At 41.9% G+C, this 21073-nt stretch overlaps 1 protein-coding gene across 1 annotated transcript in view; it reads right to left on the minus strand.

Annotated features, from left to right (window-relative positions):
* Positions 1–1607: 1607 nt before the first annotated feature.
* Positions 1608–21073, minus strand: part of TES (testin LIM domain protein) — a 44945-nt gene continuing 25479 nt past the window's right edge. The window contains exons 3-7 of the mRNA XM_005285746.5: positions 10864–11116; positions 9197–9532; positions 5726–5941; positions 5039–5197; positions 1608–3081 (exon numbers count right to left, since the gene is read on the minus strand). Coding sequence (XP_005285803.1) covers positions 2890–3081; positions 5039–5197; positions 5726–5941; positions 9197–9532; positions 10864–11116 — 1156 coding nt within the window. The 3' untranslated portion in view covers positions 1608–2889. The remainder of the gene's footprint in view (positions 3082–5038; positions 5198–5725; positions 5942–9196; positions 9533–10863; positions 11117–21073) is intronic.

A 21073-nucleotide genomic window follows, 5' to 3' on the forward strand; every position in this document is an offset into this window, starting at 1 on the left:
TGTGGGTTTTTCTTTGCTGTGTAGACACACCCAAACTGCTAACAGGTAGGTAGATCAACTTATGTTTTGGAAGCACCTGGGACCCAGACGGGCATGGGCATCCCAGAAGTATGAAGCAGAGAGAAGTAGGTTCATCAGAGAGCAGCATGCCTTTAGGCTATCTAGAGAAGAGAGCCAGGCTGGCATGCTTGAGAAAGCAATGAGCTCATTACTACAAAACACTGGGTTTCAGCTTGGCAAATTTCATTAATGACTGTCAGTCACTCAATGAGAAGATGAACGTGTATTGCCTCAATTTGGCAGTTTTGTCTAATACTCAGACACAGTGCCATCTATAAGCCTCAAGGTGTGAAACTGTATCATTTAATCATCACTACAACCAGTCCCTCTGGGATGTCTGAATGTTGCCATTACCCTGGGAACAGCAAAATCACACGACAGTTGAAGGACAGAAAGTGAACATCTTGGCCAATTAAAGGATCATTTAGGGAGATCACATGCTATTACTAGAATGGAATTTGGTCAGACATCACGGCAGATTCACCCAACACTTGCAAAAAAGCAGCAGTTACATCTTTAGAAGCAATTGGACCTTGTTTTATTCTCATCCAACAGATGGTGCCTCCACCAGCATGACAGGTCTTTGGTTCAGTACTAATTCAAAGAGTTGTTCATGGGAATCACCCTCACCATTTCCTATAGCACATGTGTTTTCCTTGGATGTCTCCCATCTAGCTACTGACACAGCCTGAACCTGTTTAGCTTGCAAGATCACAGTCCACGGTGGTATAAGTTCAGGGACATGCACTTTAGGTATGTCCTCTTGGGCTGTTAGGATGTCTCAAGCCCAAAGAGACGGTTGTACAATTTTCCATAATAAAGGGTCCAGGGAACCTATGTTTGTGTCCTGTTAGACCAGTGGTTCTCAAACTTTTGTACTGGTGACCCCTTTCATATAGCAAGTCTCTGAGTGTGATCCCCCTTATAAATTAAAAACACTTTTCTATATTTAACACCATTATAAATGCTGGAGGCAAAGCAGGGTTTGGGGTGGACGCTGACAGCTCACAACCCACCATGTAATAACCTTGCAACCCCCTGAGGGGTCCCAACCCCCAGTTTGAGAACCCCTATGCTAGACTGCAATACTAAATTGGTTATTGTTCATGTAGTTCCAACTGTGGTATTTTGCAGCACACTCATTGGCTCTCAAAGCACTTTACAAAGGCCTCAATGCTTTTGTGCTGTTCTAGCACATCATTCTCACTCAGCAGACAAGCTGAGAGAAATCACAGCCCTCAGGGCTCCCAGTCCTGTGCCTTAAGCACAAGACCTTTGATACAAAATTGGAACTAGTGGTATTTGAACAAAGTTGTATAAATTCATATCAAGATCATGATCAGTACATGGTTTGAACAGACCTTTCCCTTCTGTATTCTAAAGTGCATAAAAAGACAACAGGAACAAGTATTATCTTCAGAACAGTGTGAAGCTTAAAATCGTTACCCAAAGACTTTTTTTTTTTGTCCTGGACATTAACTCCCCCTGCTGCAGTAAAGGCATAATACAGCAATTAAAAGAGTGGAATAAAAATTATGCAACTTAAGTTGAGCAAAGCTTTTTTATTTGTGAGCATTAAGGTACATACATGATGTGTAATTTTTAAAGAGATGAATTTGAAAATTTGCATAGTTCTTTACAAGACCAACATCTCTTTCATTCATGTTTGGCACCTGTATTACACAGATTAAGACATTTCAGCATAGAATTTATTCTTAGAAAGTAAACAAATGTAAATTTTAGCCCCTCTCCATCAGATCTCTCCCCAAAATAATCACAATATTTAATCCATTTTGAGTTCTAGAGTAAGTAAAGTTAGTATGCAGCTGTAAAGTTTTTGTTCAAATACAAATACTGAAAGGGTCTTGTAGAAAACTATCCATTTGGTTCTGCTGCTGCTAAGAATTTACAACATATGCCACTAACTTCTGGATAAAAATTCAGATCACTCAAAATGTAAAGTTATTCACCTTTCGTAGAATGCCAGATTCTCAGAATAAAATAGATGTGTTATTCTGTGCCATGCCCCTTGATAAACTGCACAAGTTAGGAAAAGGGCATTCACAAATACTGGAAAAGCCAGTTTAAAATTCTTTACAGAGGAGGAGAAAGGATATGCTCAAAAATCAGACTGGCCTACTCTTGTTGAACTAGAAGAATGAATCCTCACTCATATATTCCAGCTTGACAACAGTTTTTTTTAGTTTTCATGTACACCAACTAAAAAGTTAAGTTGTTTTCAGGGAGAGTAAATTAAGAAGATTAAGTGACAGATTGCATTCCGCTTTTATTGAGTTGTTCTATAAATCTGGGTGCATTTTTGTTTTAGACAAAATGTTTGGCTTTAGCAAATTGCTTGATGAAAGCAGGAATGCTTTTAAAACCATTAAATTAATTTACTGCCCTAACTGAAGTGAGAAACCTGTATGTATCACTCACATAAAGAGCCACACCCAGGAAATATGCTCTGTTAGTTCTAAGCTTGTTTTCTATCCTACATTTTACAAGAGAAGGATAAAGGAAAGTCTTCTTGGTGAAGACAGCTCTTCAGGTATGTAGCTCACATCATATTTTTCTACATATCTGGGATATGAAAAAGTTAGCATTAAGTGCTCTAAAGCAATACCATAAAGAATAGAGAAATATGAAACTTTCACAAAGTATTACTCATAGTTAAAGAAAGTAAGTTACAGAGCAAGTTTCTTGGTTATTCATTCAGAGTCTTTGGGAATATGCCAATTTTTAAATGCCCAGATATTGCATTTTACAGTAGAAATGCAATGACTGTGAAACATGGGGATACTTAGTTTCATGTACATATTCCCCTTCTTAAGACATCATTTTTTTCTTACATTCTACTGAGCAGAAGACCATTCCTTCTATTGGCATGAATTTCTGGCCAATTAGACTCTTGCTACAACAGGAACACAGGAAGCACTCTGTTGTGGCATGCCAGTTGAAGTTGTTGTAGGTTACACGCTGAACTTCTGGATCAATAGCATTATGGCAGCCTTGACAGACCTGATGAGTGAAAACAGCAATCAAATTATAAACACATTCTCTCTCCAATTTGAGGAGAAGATAGGACTCATGGAAGGCAATAGGAATTACTGGCTGGGAATGACAGATGCACAAAGGGGAATAAATACTGTAAGAACTCTTCTAGGCCAAAAGGAAGCTTTAAAGCTAACTTGGCTATCAGATGGTTTCAAGTAGTCAGCGTACCTGTTAAAAAATAAGCGTACGAGCAAGCACTAGTGTTTAAAAATTAAAATAAAAAAATAAATTAAAGAACCCATTGCAATAGAGCCTAAATGTAAACATTTATATAGCGATGGTGACTTGAGGGGCCAACCAGGACAAGTCCTCATTGTGCTATATGTTGTACACGGCACCATATTAAATGCCATGTCCAGGGTCATTGTCATTATTGGAACAGCTTGCCACTGACAACACAGCATTAACAGACCTAATGAATTGCATAGCCAGCGTAGGGGAAGTTACCTCGCACCATCACTGACCTCTGCAATTACTTGCATTTTTCACCCACTGATTTCCGTAACACAATCCAGTATGGTCAGTAGCTCCTGTTGTGACAGATATGGCAATTTCCTGCAGTATTCTGGACAAACCTTACTGAATTAAGTCTAAGTATCTTAGGAGTTCATTGTATTACAAATGCAAATGAGTTTGTATTATTGTGGGATTGTATGTAAGGTCTGTGGGGGGAGACCTGACTAATGTAAACCCTGGAAAGTGTTAGGAGCGTCAGAGGACTGTTTAAAACAATGTACCCTCTCCAGTTATACAAGAGCTCAGCCTTTGGCAACGCCGCCCTGAGGGGGCCTTTGTCAACTGATCATCTGTTACACGAGAACAAATCAGAGTCCCAAACTGTATAAAGGAGTGACTTAGAGTCATGAACATTCTTGGTCAAAGCAAACAGGTGTTATGAACCTGTGACCACAGAACACCCCTCGTTGGAACTGGAGTGAGCTTTGGTAAGCTTATTAGCATGTGTGTAGGTTCTTTCACCTCAAGAATAAATGTGTTGCTTAGAAAGGGCAGTGCAGTAACTTAACTGTGAGCAATTCTGCTGTTTATAGCCTCAGAGGAGAAGGCAAAGCAGGGCTGCCTAGTCAATCTGACCTGCTGGGGAACTCACTTCCTACTTCATGATGATCTGCACTATTACTTTATGTGTAATCAGTAATACTTGAAAGGTAATGACGACATCTGAGATAAAAAGCCACTGATGGTGTAGTGATGAAACTGACAGTGTGAAAGTGTGAAAATGGTAGTAGCCATGGTTTATATTAGCCAAATGACTTAATGTCTCCTATATCTTAAAACCATCCTGCTATCCTAGTAAGTTACACAAGTCGTCATTATTGTATACAGTGTTGTTGTAGCTGTGTTGGTCCCAGGATATTAGAGAGACAAGGTGGTGAAGGTCATATATCTTTTACTGGGTCAACTTCTGTTGGTGAGAGAGACAAGCTTCTGAGCTTACAAAGAGCTCTTCTTCAGATCTGGGAAATGTACTCAGAGTGTCAAAGCTAAATATATTTCCCAGACCTGAAGAAGAGCTCTTTGTACGCTTGAAAGCTTTTGTCTCTCACCAAGAGAAGCTGGTCCATTAAAAGATATATTACCTCACACACAAAATCATCATTAGCCCATTTTCAAATCTTTCAGTTTCTAGGAAGTCTTGGTTCAAGTTTACATACTAAATGCTCTGTAAGTTGTCTAGTAGGTTAACATATTGCATTCTTTTAAACTGCTTCTATATATACACAAATTAGAAAATTATTTCAGTATCAAATGAAAGTAGAAGACAACTGATGGACTTTGACCCAAATTGAAACAATTCATACCTTAGATAGCATGGATGAGAATGTGATTGTATACTGTACCATCAGAAGTTATTGTAGTCATTCTCATTTCTTACAAATCAAGAGAACGTGAAGTATCTTACCACAGCATGGTTCTTCACATAGCATGGTTTGCAGACAGGCTTGTCATTTACCATGACATAGATTTCCCCAGCCAAGACGCAGTCACAATCAAAGCAGCAAAAGTGTTTCAGGTGCCAGTTTTGACCCTCTGCCTGGGTATATTCATTGCTGAATATTAGCTACGGGGGAAAAACACCACAAATGTATGATTTGAACAGTATTTCTGTCTAGGAAACTTTATACCACTAACAAGGCATGCTGCCAGGTTTCCAAAATTGGTCATTTGATTCCACTATTTCTGAATCCAGATTGTTCCTGCACATTTAAGTGTATATTCCATGCACATTTAAAGTTACATTTGCTTGGCTTTGTTTCAGAGACCCTCTAATGACGCTGTTAATGTAGTAGATTCCAATGGCATTAATCAGTCTGCTCTCTGCATTTTACATTAAGATATTTGTATAATTTAGCAAGGCACTCCACCTAGCGTCCTTAGCAAGAAAGACTTAAACAAGACCAAGCTAACTGCATTGTATTCCACATATATGTCATCTCTCATTTAATTGATAATTAAAATGTATCATTCATCCCTTTGTATAGCACTGTTTTGTTAATATTCAATTATTTTCAGAAGAAAAGACTGGTTTGCAGTAAAAAAACTATATTCTAAATATGAACACGGGATGGGGACTGGGGGCTTTCCCTACCTCATCACATCCAGCACATCGGGGTTTCTCACTGTCACAGTAGTGTCTTCCACAATATAGGTTTCCATTCTTCCAGAAGTAGATCATGTCCACCAGAAGTTCACTACAGGTGCAGCAGACAAAGCAAGCGGGATGCCACAGTTTGTCGTATCCAGCACGCTCAGCATAAACAGCTGGATCACCTTCTTTCATGTTTAATTTGCAGCGGTAGCAGGACTACAATGAAGCCATCCAAATTAAGTTAGATATAAAAAAGGATATATAAAATATATCTATAAAAAAAAAATCCCACAATTTGTATTTCAGTAAATCCTAACTTCCCAGCCTAAAATTAAGGAGGTGGAGTTACTCCCAAGGTCAAGGTTAGAAAGTTTTATCTCAGGTCAAACAATAGGTTTAATTAAGCAATAATACAAGAAGATGCTAGCATAGCACCAAAGCTAATTCACTGGAGGGTGGTTTTTGCAATGTGTATATTTATCCACTAGAACTGGACTGAGACCACCAGAAAATTTCACACAGCTCATGGAATAGTATGAAAGTAAATTAGTACATGTTACTACAGGAGTTCTGTAAGCTGTGTCATACAGGAGGTTAGACTAAATGATAACCGTGGTCCCTTCTGGCCTTGGAGTCTATGAATCTGTGCAGAGTCAAGAACAGCACCAAAAAGGTGAGTGACCATTATTGCATTAGCTAATCTAGTATTCTATGGACCAACTCTTTGTGAGAATGAGGAATAACTAGTGAAACCAATAGTTGGATCATATAAAATAAGAATAAGGCCATATACTTTTAAGTATTGAGAAGAGATTATAAAATAGTGGCTGTATCTGCCAAACATAGAAGGCACATATTGTTCTTATTTCAAAAATCTTTGTGTTAAGCCTACACTCCTGTGCTGCTGAGCCACTCAGGGATGTTGTCCAATTATCTATCTTTGGGCAGGGGGAAGGAAGAGAAGAGTATAAACACAATCATACTACAAATAGGTTCCAAGAAGTCTAGGCATATTGTTTTACTAATATTTATATTCTATACTGAAGTGGTTTTGTCCGCCAATTTGACATTAGAGATGGTGTATGCTACACTGTTTATTTATCACTTACGCACTTGCCTGCACTGATTGGTTTTGTTTCACGGTGTGCCTCTTTTCCTCCCTCCAATAGCTATACTGTGAATATGAAACTCTCCACTGCTGCTGCAATCCCTCTATTCTGGTTGGCTCCTTTCATTTTTTCCCCAAAACTGAAGTCAATAAAATGTTCTACTCTGCTTTTCACTCCTTTCAAATAAAATATCTCCAGGAAGTGTACATGAAAGGGAGAGTCCAAATTAAAAAAAAAAAAAAGGCAGGGAAACAGCTGAAGGGGAAAGCACTAGAAGTAATAAATATTCTTTTGGCTCATATCCTTACTTCAGGCCTGCTTCTGCTCCCATAGGAAAACTTGCCACTATCTCCAATTAGTTCCAATTTGAGCCAGAGTAGGACCTCCATGTACTCCACCTCCCCTACAACCCACTAGCCCTTGTGGGACAAAGAGGGGCATTGTTCACACAAGATTTTTTCCTGCACCAGACAGATAAAGTTTGACTCACTGAATCCTGACTATCCAATCTCCCTGCTCTACAAGACTTCTTATTTATAAGAAAACAAAAAGTTCATTTTAATGAAAATATGTATTTGGGTGTGCCCTAATATAGGTAAAAATTTGGTTTTATCAAGGTATTGGGAGAGTCCCAACCATCCCCCTTTAAATTCAGTTTGGAAACACACAAATATATATGGGTCATAATGTCACTATTTGACTCCTTCTTACCAGGGCAGATCATGCTACACTGAGGTGCTTTAGCTTACATACTCCTAGGAGATTTAAATGGGAGAAAACTGGCAGCAGGGCATTTTCTGTAAATGCTCCTCCACAGTGGGTTGTGAGTGATGTTTCCCTTAAGCCAATGTATTTCCAGAGCAGTTCATCATTAGGGTGTGTTGCAAGGTATCACACTTTGCACACGGGGGTGCTTCTAAGAAAATATTAGAGAGTTTATTTTGTAACACGAAAGATATTGCTGCTGCAGTATCACGAGAAGAAGGTTCTGACTCATGACGTATCTTGTTGTATTATGGCTTAATTTCACCATGGCCTGTCAATAAGTGATTTGCTACACATGGGCACGTTATTTTAACATGCGGTAGCAGCAACCATTACTGCAATGGCAGTCTTGTTATTTATTTCAAAAAGTAGTTACCAATATCTAGTTTGCTGCAGCAGTTGAATAAGGATTGCAGAGATGGTCAGATAGAGTTCCTTAATTGCATCAGTCCACACTTAGTTTAAAAGCTTTGAAAACACTAGACAAAATGCTACAGAATCTAGTCTTATGTTAGGAATAACTCTTATGATACACTTACAGAGAATGAACTCTAAAGTTACAGATTCCTCCCCCACCAGCCCCATGCCTTCCATGCATTATTCCATTTTTTTTCTGAGATATTCTGAAGTTACTAAAAACACTTTCATTCAGTTGTAGCAGTCCCTTGTAAATTGTTGAGGTGAATAATATGAATTCCAATAAATTTCACTATCTACTCTTTGAACCCCAATAGCAAGGGTAGGAGGGGCAATAAGTAAAAAGTAAATGGTAAAGTCCTAAATTCTGGTAACAAGTCACCTGTGGTTCAGTCTAACCCTCAGTTACCTGTGTATAAAGAAGTGAAGTTTATCAGAGATATACACAGCAGGCGTTTGCAATCTCTAATCCTAACAAAGCAAGTATGGTTAAAACATACTTGTATAAGAATGTAAAAGAACACAAGAGTAGTATTTATTTGCTTCATTTTTGTGGAACTGTCAACTAAGAGATCTTATTCAGATCTTGTTGAGACAATAAAATTTTACTACCAGTACTGGGAATGAATGCCTTCCCTTCAACACTGCATAGAACTGAAGACCATACTAGAGATAGAAAATGTAGTTCTCAACATGAAAATCTGACAAGTCAAAATATCAATCAGTTATACAGTCTGACTGGTGAGGAAACTTACTTTATTAGGAATATATAATATTTTGGTCTTTTAGTTCTAGGTAAAAGTCAGCAAGTTAAGTTACCTCAGAAAATCTTCCCTTCCCAGCAAGAGGAGAGAGAGAATAGACTACTAAGAACATTCCTTCCCCTTACGAGATTAGTTTATAGCATAAAGAAAGAACACTATTCTCATCCATGATCACCTCTTTATGAACCACACTGTTATATTATTTAGGAGAATAAGGTATAATAGTCTACATAGTTAGGAAGTTTAGAGGTATTTGCGGTATACTTTTATTTAATACTGCCAAGAGTCATGCATTTCAGGATATTTCAAATACCTCCAATGTACAAGCTCAATAGGTTAAAATAGTAGTTTGAATGGTATCTGACAGCAGTCTACCTGTAGCCTTTGCTATTACCTGCTGCTATCTTTATACTTACATACTGGGATCCTTTTTGACCTGATGACTTGTCCTCCATTGCTCCTACAGCTGCTGAGGTGCTTCTGTCCCCATTATTTGCATTATTCTTGTCAGTGGCTTTAGCTTCCACCTCACTAGGGAACTTGACATCTCCCACACCAAGTGCCTCATTCTTGTATTTCTTCACAAACTGTTCCATCTGCTTCACCTCATTAGGAGATAACTCATGGCATTTCGAAGGATCCTGATCATGAGCAGGCAGCTGCTTAGCCAACTGTTTCTTCCTGTACTGAGCACCTTCTGAGCCAGCCACAGGCTGTTTCTCCTTTGGAAGCATCTGCATATATTGTCTAGCCTAAACCAGGAAGAATTAGATATCAGATGCCACTTCAATTATGGAATCTAGCTTTTTAAACACGTGGCTAAAACCAGCAACAGTCAAATTAATCACTAGCAAAATCTTCTATATAAACATTAAGCTCCCAAATTTTAGTAGATCAAGATGAATGCAGTAGATTAACTGACTTCTGCCCAACATGAAAGACATGCTTGATTCCAAGTCTATTACTGCATTAAAAAAAATTGTAGTATTTACTCCCGTAAGTAATCTCCAACAATGCTTAATATTTATATAGCACTCTGAAAACATTGTCAACATGTATGTAAAGTAGCTAAGTATTTTACAGATGGAGAAACTGAACCAAAAATCATTAGGCAGCTTGCTCAGGGCACGGAACTGGTTACAAATAACTGTAGCAAAAGAGGAAGATGTAGTTTCAGGAAAGCAAGTACAAAACTAAAAATACGATCTGTAAATGAATGTTAAGTACTGAAGGGTTTAGCATATGTAATTTTAAGCAAATCACTGAAAAAAGATACTGTGTCCTAGCATAGTTCGAAGCAGGCCATAAAGAGAGAATCTCCAGCTATGGATCAGATTGCACTCCAGTACATAAAGTCAACAATTCAAGTTAAAAAGTAAAATAAAAATCCCCAAAAGGCTATCCAAGTGTCTCATCTGGTTGAGCTGCTAAAACTGAAGGGAGCTTTTCTTTTAGATGTCAACACTGAGCTTGTTCTTACCATATACAGTAACAAACGTGCAGCATTGAGTGTTTCCGTTTACTTTAAACAATGACATAAATTGTATTTTTTTTTTTTTTTAAACAGCACATCCCATTTCTTTCAGTCCTTCTAGCAAGGACAGATTTGGGCATTTGTAAATTCTCTTAAGTGCCATTACTAAAGGCATATGCCTAATGCAACGTTTAATCCTAACTATTAGACAAGAACATGGCCTCTTCCCCACCACTTCCAAAGTAAAAACCTCACAGACAGACAGTGTGCAGTAAACTATAAAATACTGAGATCCGTATGAAGACATAGGTGGGGCAGGCTGAATACCAGCACACTTTTATTTGAGAGGTAGAGGGGGAAAGAGGGAGAGAGAATCAGGTTTTGAAGCAACTGGGAATTTTAAGAGCTATAAAACAAGGATCAGAGATACAATCAAATCAAAAACAAGGACTTGATCCTATACAAGATCCATAAATGTTGACCCTTCCTGTGGATTCCCACTGTCTCCCCCTCAACCACCAAAACAGAAAACAAACAAACAAAAAACCACAAACCCACACTCCAGGAAAATGTTATCACTAAGCAGAAAGTAAGTTCTGCATTTCTTACCAGTGTCTGATTCTGAACAGGAGGAGCCCATTCATATGTCACAGTATTGATGGATATATTCTTCTTGGCAGACACCGGATTAGTCAGTATCATTACGTTGCGTTTATACATGGGAATTCCATCAGTTTTCAGCTTTGCAATAAGGGTTGTGTATTTTGTATCTTCAAAGAGCTTCCCCACTTTCCGATCTTCCTCGTTGCTTGTGAGGACATCATGTTCTTCCTGGCCACATTTGCAGTTTCGACATATTTTTCTATAAATTTGGAGGAATATAGGCAGTTAGCACCCTAACTGCAGGCCACATCTCACGTTAGTTACGTGCAACAAAGTGAACCACTAAAAAAAAAAGCACATCTGCTGCCTTCCAAAAATGTACATCTACATCTATAATAATTTAGTGTTTTTAAAATAGGAATAGAGCAAAAACTGGGTGACCCTTCTGAAATTAAAGAGGTTTTCCATCGTTCCTGTAGTAATCTTCTTTGCCCTTAAAAGACCCAATCTTTATAAAGCTCAAGTGGTAATTTCTTTACCAGTTTCCACACTTCCCTTTTATTGAACATGCCCACAGTGGTTTGTTATTATAGAGTTACTAATAAGTGCTTAAAAACAAGGTCAGATATTGCAATATTCGCTCAAGAGGACAAATGCAAATCTATATCTGAAGTAGCTACCACAAAAACAGAACATAAGAATCGCCATACTGGATTAGACCAATGGTCCATCTAGCTCAGCATCCTTTCTTCTGAGAGTGGTCAGTGCCGGATGCTTCAGAAGGAACGAATGAAACGGGGCAATTTATCGAGTGATCCCTCCCATCATCCAGTCGTAGCTTCTGGCAGTCAGAGGTTTAGGTATGCCCACAGCATGGGGTCTTGTCCCTGACCATCTTGGCTAATAGCCATTGATAGACCTATCCTCCATGAACTTATCTAGATCTCTTTTTGTATCCTGTTCAAAGAACTGTGGCCTTTACAACATCCCCTGGCTGTGTGTTGTGTGAAGTACTTCATTATATTTGTTTTAAACCTGCTGTCTATTAATTTCATTGGATGATCCCTGGTTCTTATGTTATGTGAAAGGGTACATAACACTTCCTTATTCACATTCCCCATACCATTCATGATTTTATAGACCAGTTCCCTCAGCTACATGCAGATAGTTCTAGTGCTTAAAGTCTGCCAACTGAGGGGACACTCCCATTCCCCTGCCATGAAGTGATGTCCGCAGAAGACAATAAAACAGGTTTATTTTGGATGAAGACTGCCTAGCCTGAGTCCCTGGTGAAGGAGGAATTAGCATCTGAGAGTCTGCCAGATATCAACCTCTTCCCAGGTTCTAGCAAGGGAGAGAAAATGTGCCCCGACCAAGGGCCAGCAACTTGAAGAAATGACACAGTGGCTATTTTGTTCCAGATCACATGTGGAGGGGTGGGAAGAGGATAGCAATTGTTATTTTCCAATACTAAAGCACAATGAAGGGACTGAAAATCTGATGCTTTTGGTGGAAAAAGGTTGGGTTAGATCTCGGTTCTAAATTTTAAAGAAGCCATATTGAGGGTGCAGGAACAAACCACCCTAATGCGCAGAAAGAATAGTAAATATGGCAGGCGACCAGCTTGGCTTAACAGAGATGCTTACAAGAAGTGGAAACTTGGACAGGTGACTAGGGAGGCATATAAAAATATTGCTCGAGCATGGAGGGGTGTAACCAGGAAGGCCGAAGCACAATTAGAGTTGCCGCTAGCAAGGGATGTGAAGGATAACAAGAAAGGTTTCTACAGGTATGTTAGCCACAAGAAGGTCAGGGAAAAAGTGTGGGCCCCCTTATTGAATGGAGGAGGCAACCTAGTGACAGATGATGTGGAAAAAGCTGAAGTACTCAAGGATTTTTTTGCCTCGGTCTTCACAGACAAGGTCAGTTCCCAGACTGCTGCACTGGGCAGCACAGTATGGGGAGGAGGTGAGCAGCCCTCAGTGGTGAAAGAACAGATTAAGGACTATTTAGAAAAGCTGGACATGTACAAGTCCATAGGGATGGATGCAATGCATCCGAGGGTGCTGAGGGAGTTGGCTGATGTGATTGCAGAGCACGGTGGATAAAAACCAATGATTTTTTTTTATTTAAATCGGATTTTTTGATAAGTTTTTCCTCAAAAAGCATTTTATCTAAAGATACATTATACATTAAAGCTATCTTAATTAAAACTCAAAGATATCTCATATGGAATAGAGATTATAAATTCTAATTCTATAGTATGAGACAACATATTCAAGTAATGTTTAAGAAAAGTTTTGTAAATGAGTTCCAATAATTCATGGATTAGGGACCCAATCTTATGGGGTTCCAGGGGCTTCTATATAAATTATTTAGGTTAATCTTTCTATCTACCGAATGGGATTCAGTGCTCAGTCTAGAAGATACCATCAAAGATGCTTAGTTTTGCAGTTCTCAAATGGTGGATTTGTGTCTCCAGAGATAACATGCTTCTTTACAGCAAAAATGTTTTAAATTAGTAAATAAATAAACAAACAAACTAGAGGTGAGAAATAACAGACCTCAACCGTATTGTCCCTCTGCATATTTGTGCACACAGAGTCAATCCCTTACCTCTCTCTAAAAGTGCAAAGTTTCAAAAAGCATCTCTGTTAAGTCACCGCATCCAGAGCTGCTTGCAGAGAAGCCCAGGAGACCAACTTCCTCTCCTCTACCAGTGCGGAGAAATCCACCTGAGAATCGTGAGGCAGGAGCTCCATGAATTAGCCGTTGCCAAGCAGGTGTTTTGTCCGTAGCGGCTTACAATGGCCTGCTGGTTGGCTATGTGGAGCTGCAGGCCTCCGGTCGAATAGACCTTTCGGCCAAATAGGTCCAGCTTCTTGGTGTCCCTGTTTTTAGGGGTGGAGCCTTGGAGCCCCTGGCGCTCCCTCTGCTTGGCCTTATTGACCACCAAAGAGTCCAGGGGAGGGTGGGTATAAAGGTGTTCGTACCCCTTAGATGGTACAAAGTAGCGCCGCTCGGTTTTCTTGGCCGTAGGGGCCAGAGAAGGGGGCTCTGCCACAGATTTTTGGACATGTCCATTACTGTTTTTATCAGTGGCAGAGCAACCCTGGATGGGCCGGAGGGAGTGAGGATGTCCACAGCAGGGTCCAATTCATCCTCCACCTCCTCGGCCTGTATTCCCAGGCTTTGAGTGGCCCGTCTCAATAGCTGCTGGAGAACACTGTTGTCCTTGAGAGCCAGGGCCGTCGATGTCCCCACGACCGCTTCATCAGGCGAGGACGAGGATGAGAGGACCGGTAGCGGACCCTGCTTGCTACCCTTAGTCCCTCTGGGGTCCCTCAGCACATGGTACTCGAGCTGTGGTGCCGATGCGGATGGGGGATTCGGCACCGTGGCTGGTGCCGGGGCCGACAAGTCCGGCAGTGCTGAGCCTGATAGTGCTGGTGGGGTCAAAGCTGGAGCCCTCAGCGGTGCCATTGCCTTGAGAGACGGTGCTGGAGCTGGTTGTGCCAGCGGTGCCACTGATGGCGGAGCCGGCGCTGTTTGTGGCACGAAGGATGCCAAAGACACCGACGCAGTCCTGGATCACGGACCATGGACTTGACCCTGGCTCTGGTGGTAAGCCCAGGGTGACCAGAAGGGCCATTGAGCAGACAGCTGCCACTGTTGCTGCCACAGTGTCGGGTATGGCTGGTGACTCCGTTGAGACTTGGACCTCCTGTTCCATGATCTGCTGGAGTGATAAGAGTCTGCCTCTGAGGTCTCTGAGTAGGAGGACCACGGCGGAGCAGTACCCTGGGTTGCCGGCAAGCGGTGCCACGAAGCCGGGGAATGGTGAGGCCCCATATACCGTGATATACCTTGACTTTAGCAAAGCTTTTTATATGGTCTCCCACAGTATTCTTGCCAGCAAGTTAAAGAAGTATGGATTGGATGAAAGGACCATAAGGTGGACAGAAAGCTGGCTAGATCGTCAGGCTCAACAGGTAGTGACAATGGCTCGATGTTTAGTTGGCAGCTGGTATCAAGCAGAGTGCCCCAGGGGTCGGTCCTGGGGCTGGTTTGTTCAACATCTTCATTAATGATCTGGATGATGGGATGGTTTGCACCCTCAGCAAGTTTGCGGATGACACTAAGCTGGGGGGAGAGGTAGATATGCTGGAGAGTAGGGATAGGGTCCAGAGTGACCTAGACAAATTGGAGGATTGGGCCAAAAGAAATCTGATGAGGTTCAAGAAGGACAAGAGCAGAGTCGTGCACTTAGGACAGAAGAATCCCATGCACCGCTAGAGGCTGGGGACCGACTGACTAAGGGCACGTCTTCACTACCCGCCAGATCGGCGGGTAGCAGTCGATCTATTGGGGATCGACTTATCGCGTCTAAATCGATCCCTGATCGCTCTGCCGTCGACTCCGGAAATCCACCGCGGCAAGAGGCGGAAGCGGAGTCGACGGCGGAGCGGCAGCGGTCGACTCGCCGCTGTCCTCACAGCCAGGTAAGTCGACCTAAAATACGCAACTTCAGCTACGTGAATAGCGTAGCTGAAGTTGCGTATCTTAGGTTGACCCCCCTCCCGCCCCCGTAGTGTAGACCTAGCCTAAGTGGCAGTTCTGCAGAAAAGGACCTGGGGATTACAGTGGATGAGAAGCCGCATAGGAGTCAACAGTGTGCCCTTGTTGCCAAGAAGGCTAACAGCATATTGGGCTGCATTAGTAGGAGCATTGCCAGCAGATCGAGGGAAGGAATTATTCCCCTCTATTTGGCACTGGTGAAGCCACACCTGGAGTATTGCATCCAGTTTTGGGTCCCCCACTACAGAAAGGATGTGGACAAATTGGAGAGAGTCCAGCGGAGGGCAATAAAAATGGGGGCTGGGGCACATGACTTATGAAGAAAGGTTGAGGGAACTGGGCTTGTTTAGTCTGCAGAAGAGTGAGGGGGGATTTGATAGCAGCCTTCAACTACCTGAAGGGGGGTTCCAAAGAGGATGGAGCTAGGCTGTTCTCAGTGGTGGCAGATGACAGAACAAGGTGCAATGGTCTCAAGTTGCAGTGGGCGAGGCCTAGGTTGGATATTAGGAAAAACTATTTCAGTAGGAGGGTGGTGAAGCACTGGAATGGGTTACCTAGGAAGGTGGTGCTTGACAAAGCCCTGGCTGGGATGATTTAGTTGGGGTTGGTCCTGCTTTGAGCAGGGGGTTGGACTAGATGACCTCCTGAGGTCTCTTTGAACCCTATGATTCTAATCCTTGAGCTGGCAGCAGCACTTACAGTGTGTATGTTTGGGAGTGGAGGTGTGAGAAATGGAAATCAGCTTCTTATACTTCCCACCAGATCTACATGTTGCGGAAAGTGGTTTCCCCTCCCTTCTACTCCCAGGGGATGGAGGATGGGTTTATTAGATCAAAACAAATTAAAAGTTCATGAAGAACAGGTTCAGTGCCTCTGCCAGCACCTTCCCCATCCCTGGATGTGTGTGTTAGGATGAGGTGGAGGGAAAGGGGGGATTGAAGAAGTTGAGAAAGCCAACCTTTTAATACCACTCTGGGCCACATCCTGGTGTTTACCACATCCACTTTGTGCTGGCTCCTGGCACAGAGCAAACCTGAAGCTGGCAGATTCAGCTGCCCAAGAAGAGTTCCATAGCATGCCCTCCACTTCCCCTCACTAGCACAGGTTTGGTTTAACAGCCCTAAATCTCAGGGTCCTGGCCCTCAGTATAAAGGGAATACAGGTACTCCACACCCCTTCCCCCTGTAGGCATAGATCTTGCCGGGCATGAGTAAACTTGAGTGCAAGGTTAGACTGTAAACAAGGGTGTGACAGGCTGTGTGCTAGAGATAGTGTTTTCAGGCTAGTTGAGATAAATGGGAACACCTTGAACTGATAAGCTTGAAATGTAGATAAGGCGAGGACATAAGCAATTATCACACAATCTGCCCAGTGTCCAAACCAGTTAGAATCAAGAATAGATGTTCTGAGCTAGGAAAAATATATATAAACGGTGCAGTGACACAGGTGATTTGGTATTATGGTATCACCTTGTATGCAAACCCCAGGTCTGGGCCCGGCCAATGTGGGCATAGAGCTGTTACATGCCTAATTAAAGTAACCTGAGTGACTAACAGAGTTTTTCGATCCCAGAAAACAAGATGAAATGTTCTCCTAGAACTGGATGAGATGTTCTGGGTAAGCCGAGTGGAAAAGGTCTCGAAGGAAATCCTGAAGTTCCCCTTCTACTGGTATAGACCCTTGGAGCCGGTGCAATTTAAAACATCCTCAGGTAGGGTGACCAGATGTCCTGATTTTGGGGTCTTTTTCTTACATAGACTCCTATTACCCCTCACCCCCATCCCGATTTTTCACATTTGCTGTCTGGTCACCCTATCCTCAGGGCAGCTGCAAGAAGTGCCTCAGGATCTGCTTTTTGGCCCCAGAATGAGGGAAAATATGAAATGTGGCTTAAACCACCATATTTCCCACCCTGGGCTGTACCAGGTGCTGAAGGGTTAGATGACCTTGAGGAAACTACTGGTCCCAAATAGCTTTTTTGTGAACTTGGCAGGCTATTAGCATCTTTTGGTATTCACACAGCATTGTGAATTCTCAGACTGCATTTCAAAAGGCAAGTCAGAACATCCCCTGCTGCTTGTAATAGGTTATGTTACATGACTCCAGTCTTACTCTCCCATCTAGTGGGAAAGTATGTAATCATACTTAAAGGGCTAGTCTACACTGGCAAGCCTCAGCAGTGCCTTAACGTGGCTTGTGTGGTCGTGGCAGAGCACTGGGAGAGAGGGACCCTTAAAACATAAATAGGCAAACCTGCAGACCCCCCAACCAGAGGCAACACGTGCGGGTGGGGCACGTGGGACAACATACCCCCCTTCTCCCGATTTCTGCCTTCCATTTGGCCCTGCTCCCTGAAGTGCTGATGTAGCAGGACAGAGCAGTGGTGTATCTCCTTGGCTAGTTGCTGCCTGCTTGTGGAGCCAGTGGCTGTGAGGCAACCCCTTCTGATAGCAGGGGGAGATCTTTCTTCTGCAGTAATTTTGAAATTTTTGAGCTGTTACATGCCTAATTAAAGTAACCTGAGTGACTAACAGAGTTTTTCGATCCCAGATGCACCCCTCCCCAACCCACACAGGCCGGGTGACCTGCTGGGGTGAGTTGGAGGTGGAGATGGCGCTTCCTCCCCAAGTCCCGCCACCCGAGGCTGGAGCCCGAGTCTTGGCAGACCTCCTGAAACCTGCTCATGCCCCCCATCCCTGGTTGAGAAGCAGTGCTGAAGAAGATTAATATAAGAGAATGCCGGTTAATGTATAAAGTTTTTTTCCCCCTTGCAGGGAGGTTTTGCCAAGTTTATAGAAGTCTGCATTTCAACACAATTTCCTTGCCTTCTAGGAGTGGCAAAACCCTGCAGGAATGAGTCTATCATCAATTCACACTGTATTTTAATTTGAACAGTAGATTCCATGCTGCCTTACTTTAACAGTTTCTTGGGCTAGGTCTATACTACCCGCCTGAATCGGCGGGTAGAAATCGACCTCTCGGGGATCGATTTATCGCGTCCCAACAATCGATCCCCGAATCGGCGCTCTTACTCCACCAGCGGAGGTGGTAGTAAGCGCCGCCGACAGAAAGCCGCAGCAGTCGATTTTGCCGCCGTCCTCACAACGGGGTAAGTCGGCTGCGATACGTCGAATTCAGCTACGCTATTCACGTAGCTGAATTTGCGTATCTTAAATCGACTCCCCCCTGTAGTGTAGATGTACCCTAAGTCTTTATTTTACCTATGGTTTTTAATAGTTATCTCTTAAAAAGAAAAACCCTGATGCTGATAGTGGTTCAGAAATGCCAAAACAAAAACAAAACAAAAACCCAAAACAATTAGCCTGATAACGCTAAACTGCTCAGAGAAAAATAAGTGTTGTGGACAATTTTGAAGTCTTAAAACTATACAGTATTAATACCCCACTGAGAAGAAGTGGGTGCATCCCCGCCACAAAGAGTATTGTTGTAGGCTATTTGCAGACACCACTACATTGACTTACACTTAGTTATTATAACCTTGAAGCCTAGACAGTTTGTTTTTTTTAAAAGCTTAGACTTTCAAATAGTTCTGTAGTAATTCGAAAATAACCTGTAGTTACATGGCTTCACAATCACACCATACACGAGGCCCTATTTATGACATAGATCCGTTCACCTCTGTCTTCCAAGCCATCCTGTGCTCTGGATAGAAAGAGGCTTATAGTTTCCAAACCTGGTCTGTTCCACACAAGGGAAATGGCCTGCCACCAGCTAGCCATACAACTCTCAATCTTGTTCTCCAGAAAGCCTATGGGGTCTTTCACACAAGCATAAGGAGAATCCCCAGCAGCTCTTTGAAGCGTGTTATATTGTTTTCATGCCTGACACTACAGCAGGGCTTTCCAAACTATGGTCATACCATCAGCAGTTGGGGTGGCTGCAATCCCTAGTATGTGGATGATACTCACATTGTGAGTATCTTTTGCTTTTCACAACGTGACCTCTTATGTATGGTGCGCGCAAGATCATGATGCATGGAGGATACTATTTTGCTCTACAAAATGGCATCCTCCACACAGCCTGACCTTGCAAATAACACACATACAAGGTCACGCTGTGCAGAAGATGCCATTTTGTAGAGCAATATGGCATCCTCCATGTGGCATGACCTCACAATATGGGCATCCAAGGTCATGCTGTGTGGAGGATGCCATTTTGCTCTTCAAAAATGGTGTCCTCCATGCTGTTTGGGGTCCTGGGAGGAATTCATTAAAATGGGGTCACACAGCAAAAAATTTGGGAACCCTTGCTCAAGAAACCAAGGGAAGCCAATTAAAACTGAAACACTGGAGAGCAGATTCAATTCCATCCAGTAGAGGGTAGTACTACACTGGTATCATGCTGAATGTATTCAGACAGTAGAGCAGACAGATGTTAAAAACGTCCAAGCAGAATAAAACAGAGTGGTTGGGTTTAGAGATCTCGTTTAAGCCTCCCAACTTTAACAGCAACTCAGACTGCAATCCTCACCACTCCTGTTGCCCACATTTTCTTGTCTCAGTGAAAAGAGAACTAGTAAATTCAAGGTTAACATAAATGAAAAGCTGATCGGGTTAAGATTTTGTCCATTTGTGGTTACATCCTATTTAAAATATGAGCATTTTTATTTCAAACTAGTATGATCAACTGAATGGATTTTCAGGTGTGTTTCCTCCTCCTGACTGATGAGCTGCTGCAACACATACTCAGAGGTCTGCATTTCCTTTACCAGCAAAACTTGGACTTTTTTCCCCCTTCAGTACCCATTTATACAGCATGATTCACTTTACAGACTACTTGCTTCACTTTTAAGACCATTCAAGAGAGGAAGGATGGGTCAGTAGTTAAAGGCAATACACTGAAATAGTTATACTGGTAAAAGCCCTAGTTTGGATCCAGAATCCAGCATACTGAGTTTACTCTCTGCTGCAGCAGAATATCTAAATAGAGAGTGAATGTGTCATAGACCTTGTCTACCCTAGAGACCCACCCAGCGTGATATAGTTATATAGTACAAAAGCTATGCTAGTATAAGCACTTATTTCAGTTCAAGAAGTAGACTAAACTATATTGATGCAAGACCAGTATTCTGCATCCAAACTAGTGCTTTTACCAGTATAACTATTTCAGTTAAGAAAAATCCACATTCCTAACCGACAATGTTATACCAGTAAAATTTAAGTGTAGTCAGGCTTTAGTGGAACCCAGACTCTGGTGGGTGGGTGCGGGTGGTGGAAATGATAATATGGGAGAAGTGGAAGTTTTTTTGCTGAGCAGGAGAAATACAGAATACTAATGCTATAAAAAAACCTCATAAAGCACTAATGAGCCACTATCTGTTTATTGCACAGAAAATAGAGGTCATAGCCAATCTTGGATTCAGGAACAGCATACCATCAAAGTTCAAGCAATATTTCAAATAAATTACTTGAACATGGCAAAAGTTAAGTTAGCAATTGTATAATACTCCACAAACATTAACTCAATTTCAACGTAAATTAAAATCATTTTAACTACAGCTGATCTCAGACAAATGCTTATGTATTTTGTTGGAAGCAGGGGCACAAAACATTTAGTTATCAAAATGAAGTGTTTTTTTCCCCCCATTTCTCTCATTGTATAAAATAGAGGAATGGAG

Source organism: Chrysemys picta, chromosome 1 (genome assembly GCF_011386835.1).
Source record: "Chrysemys picta bellii isolate R12L10 chromosome 1, ASM1138683v2, whole genome shotgun sequence".
Lineage (NCBI taxonomy): Eukaryota > Metazoa > Chordata > Testudines > Emydidae > Chrysemys > Chrysemys picta.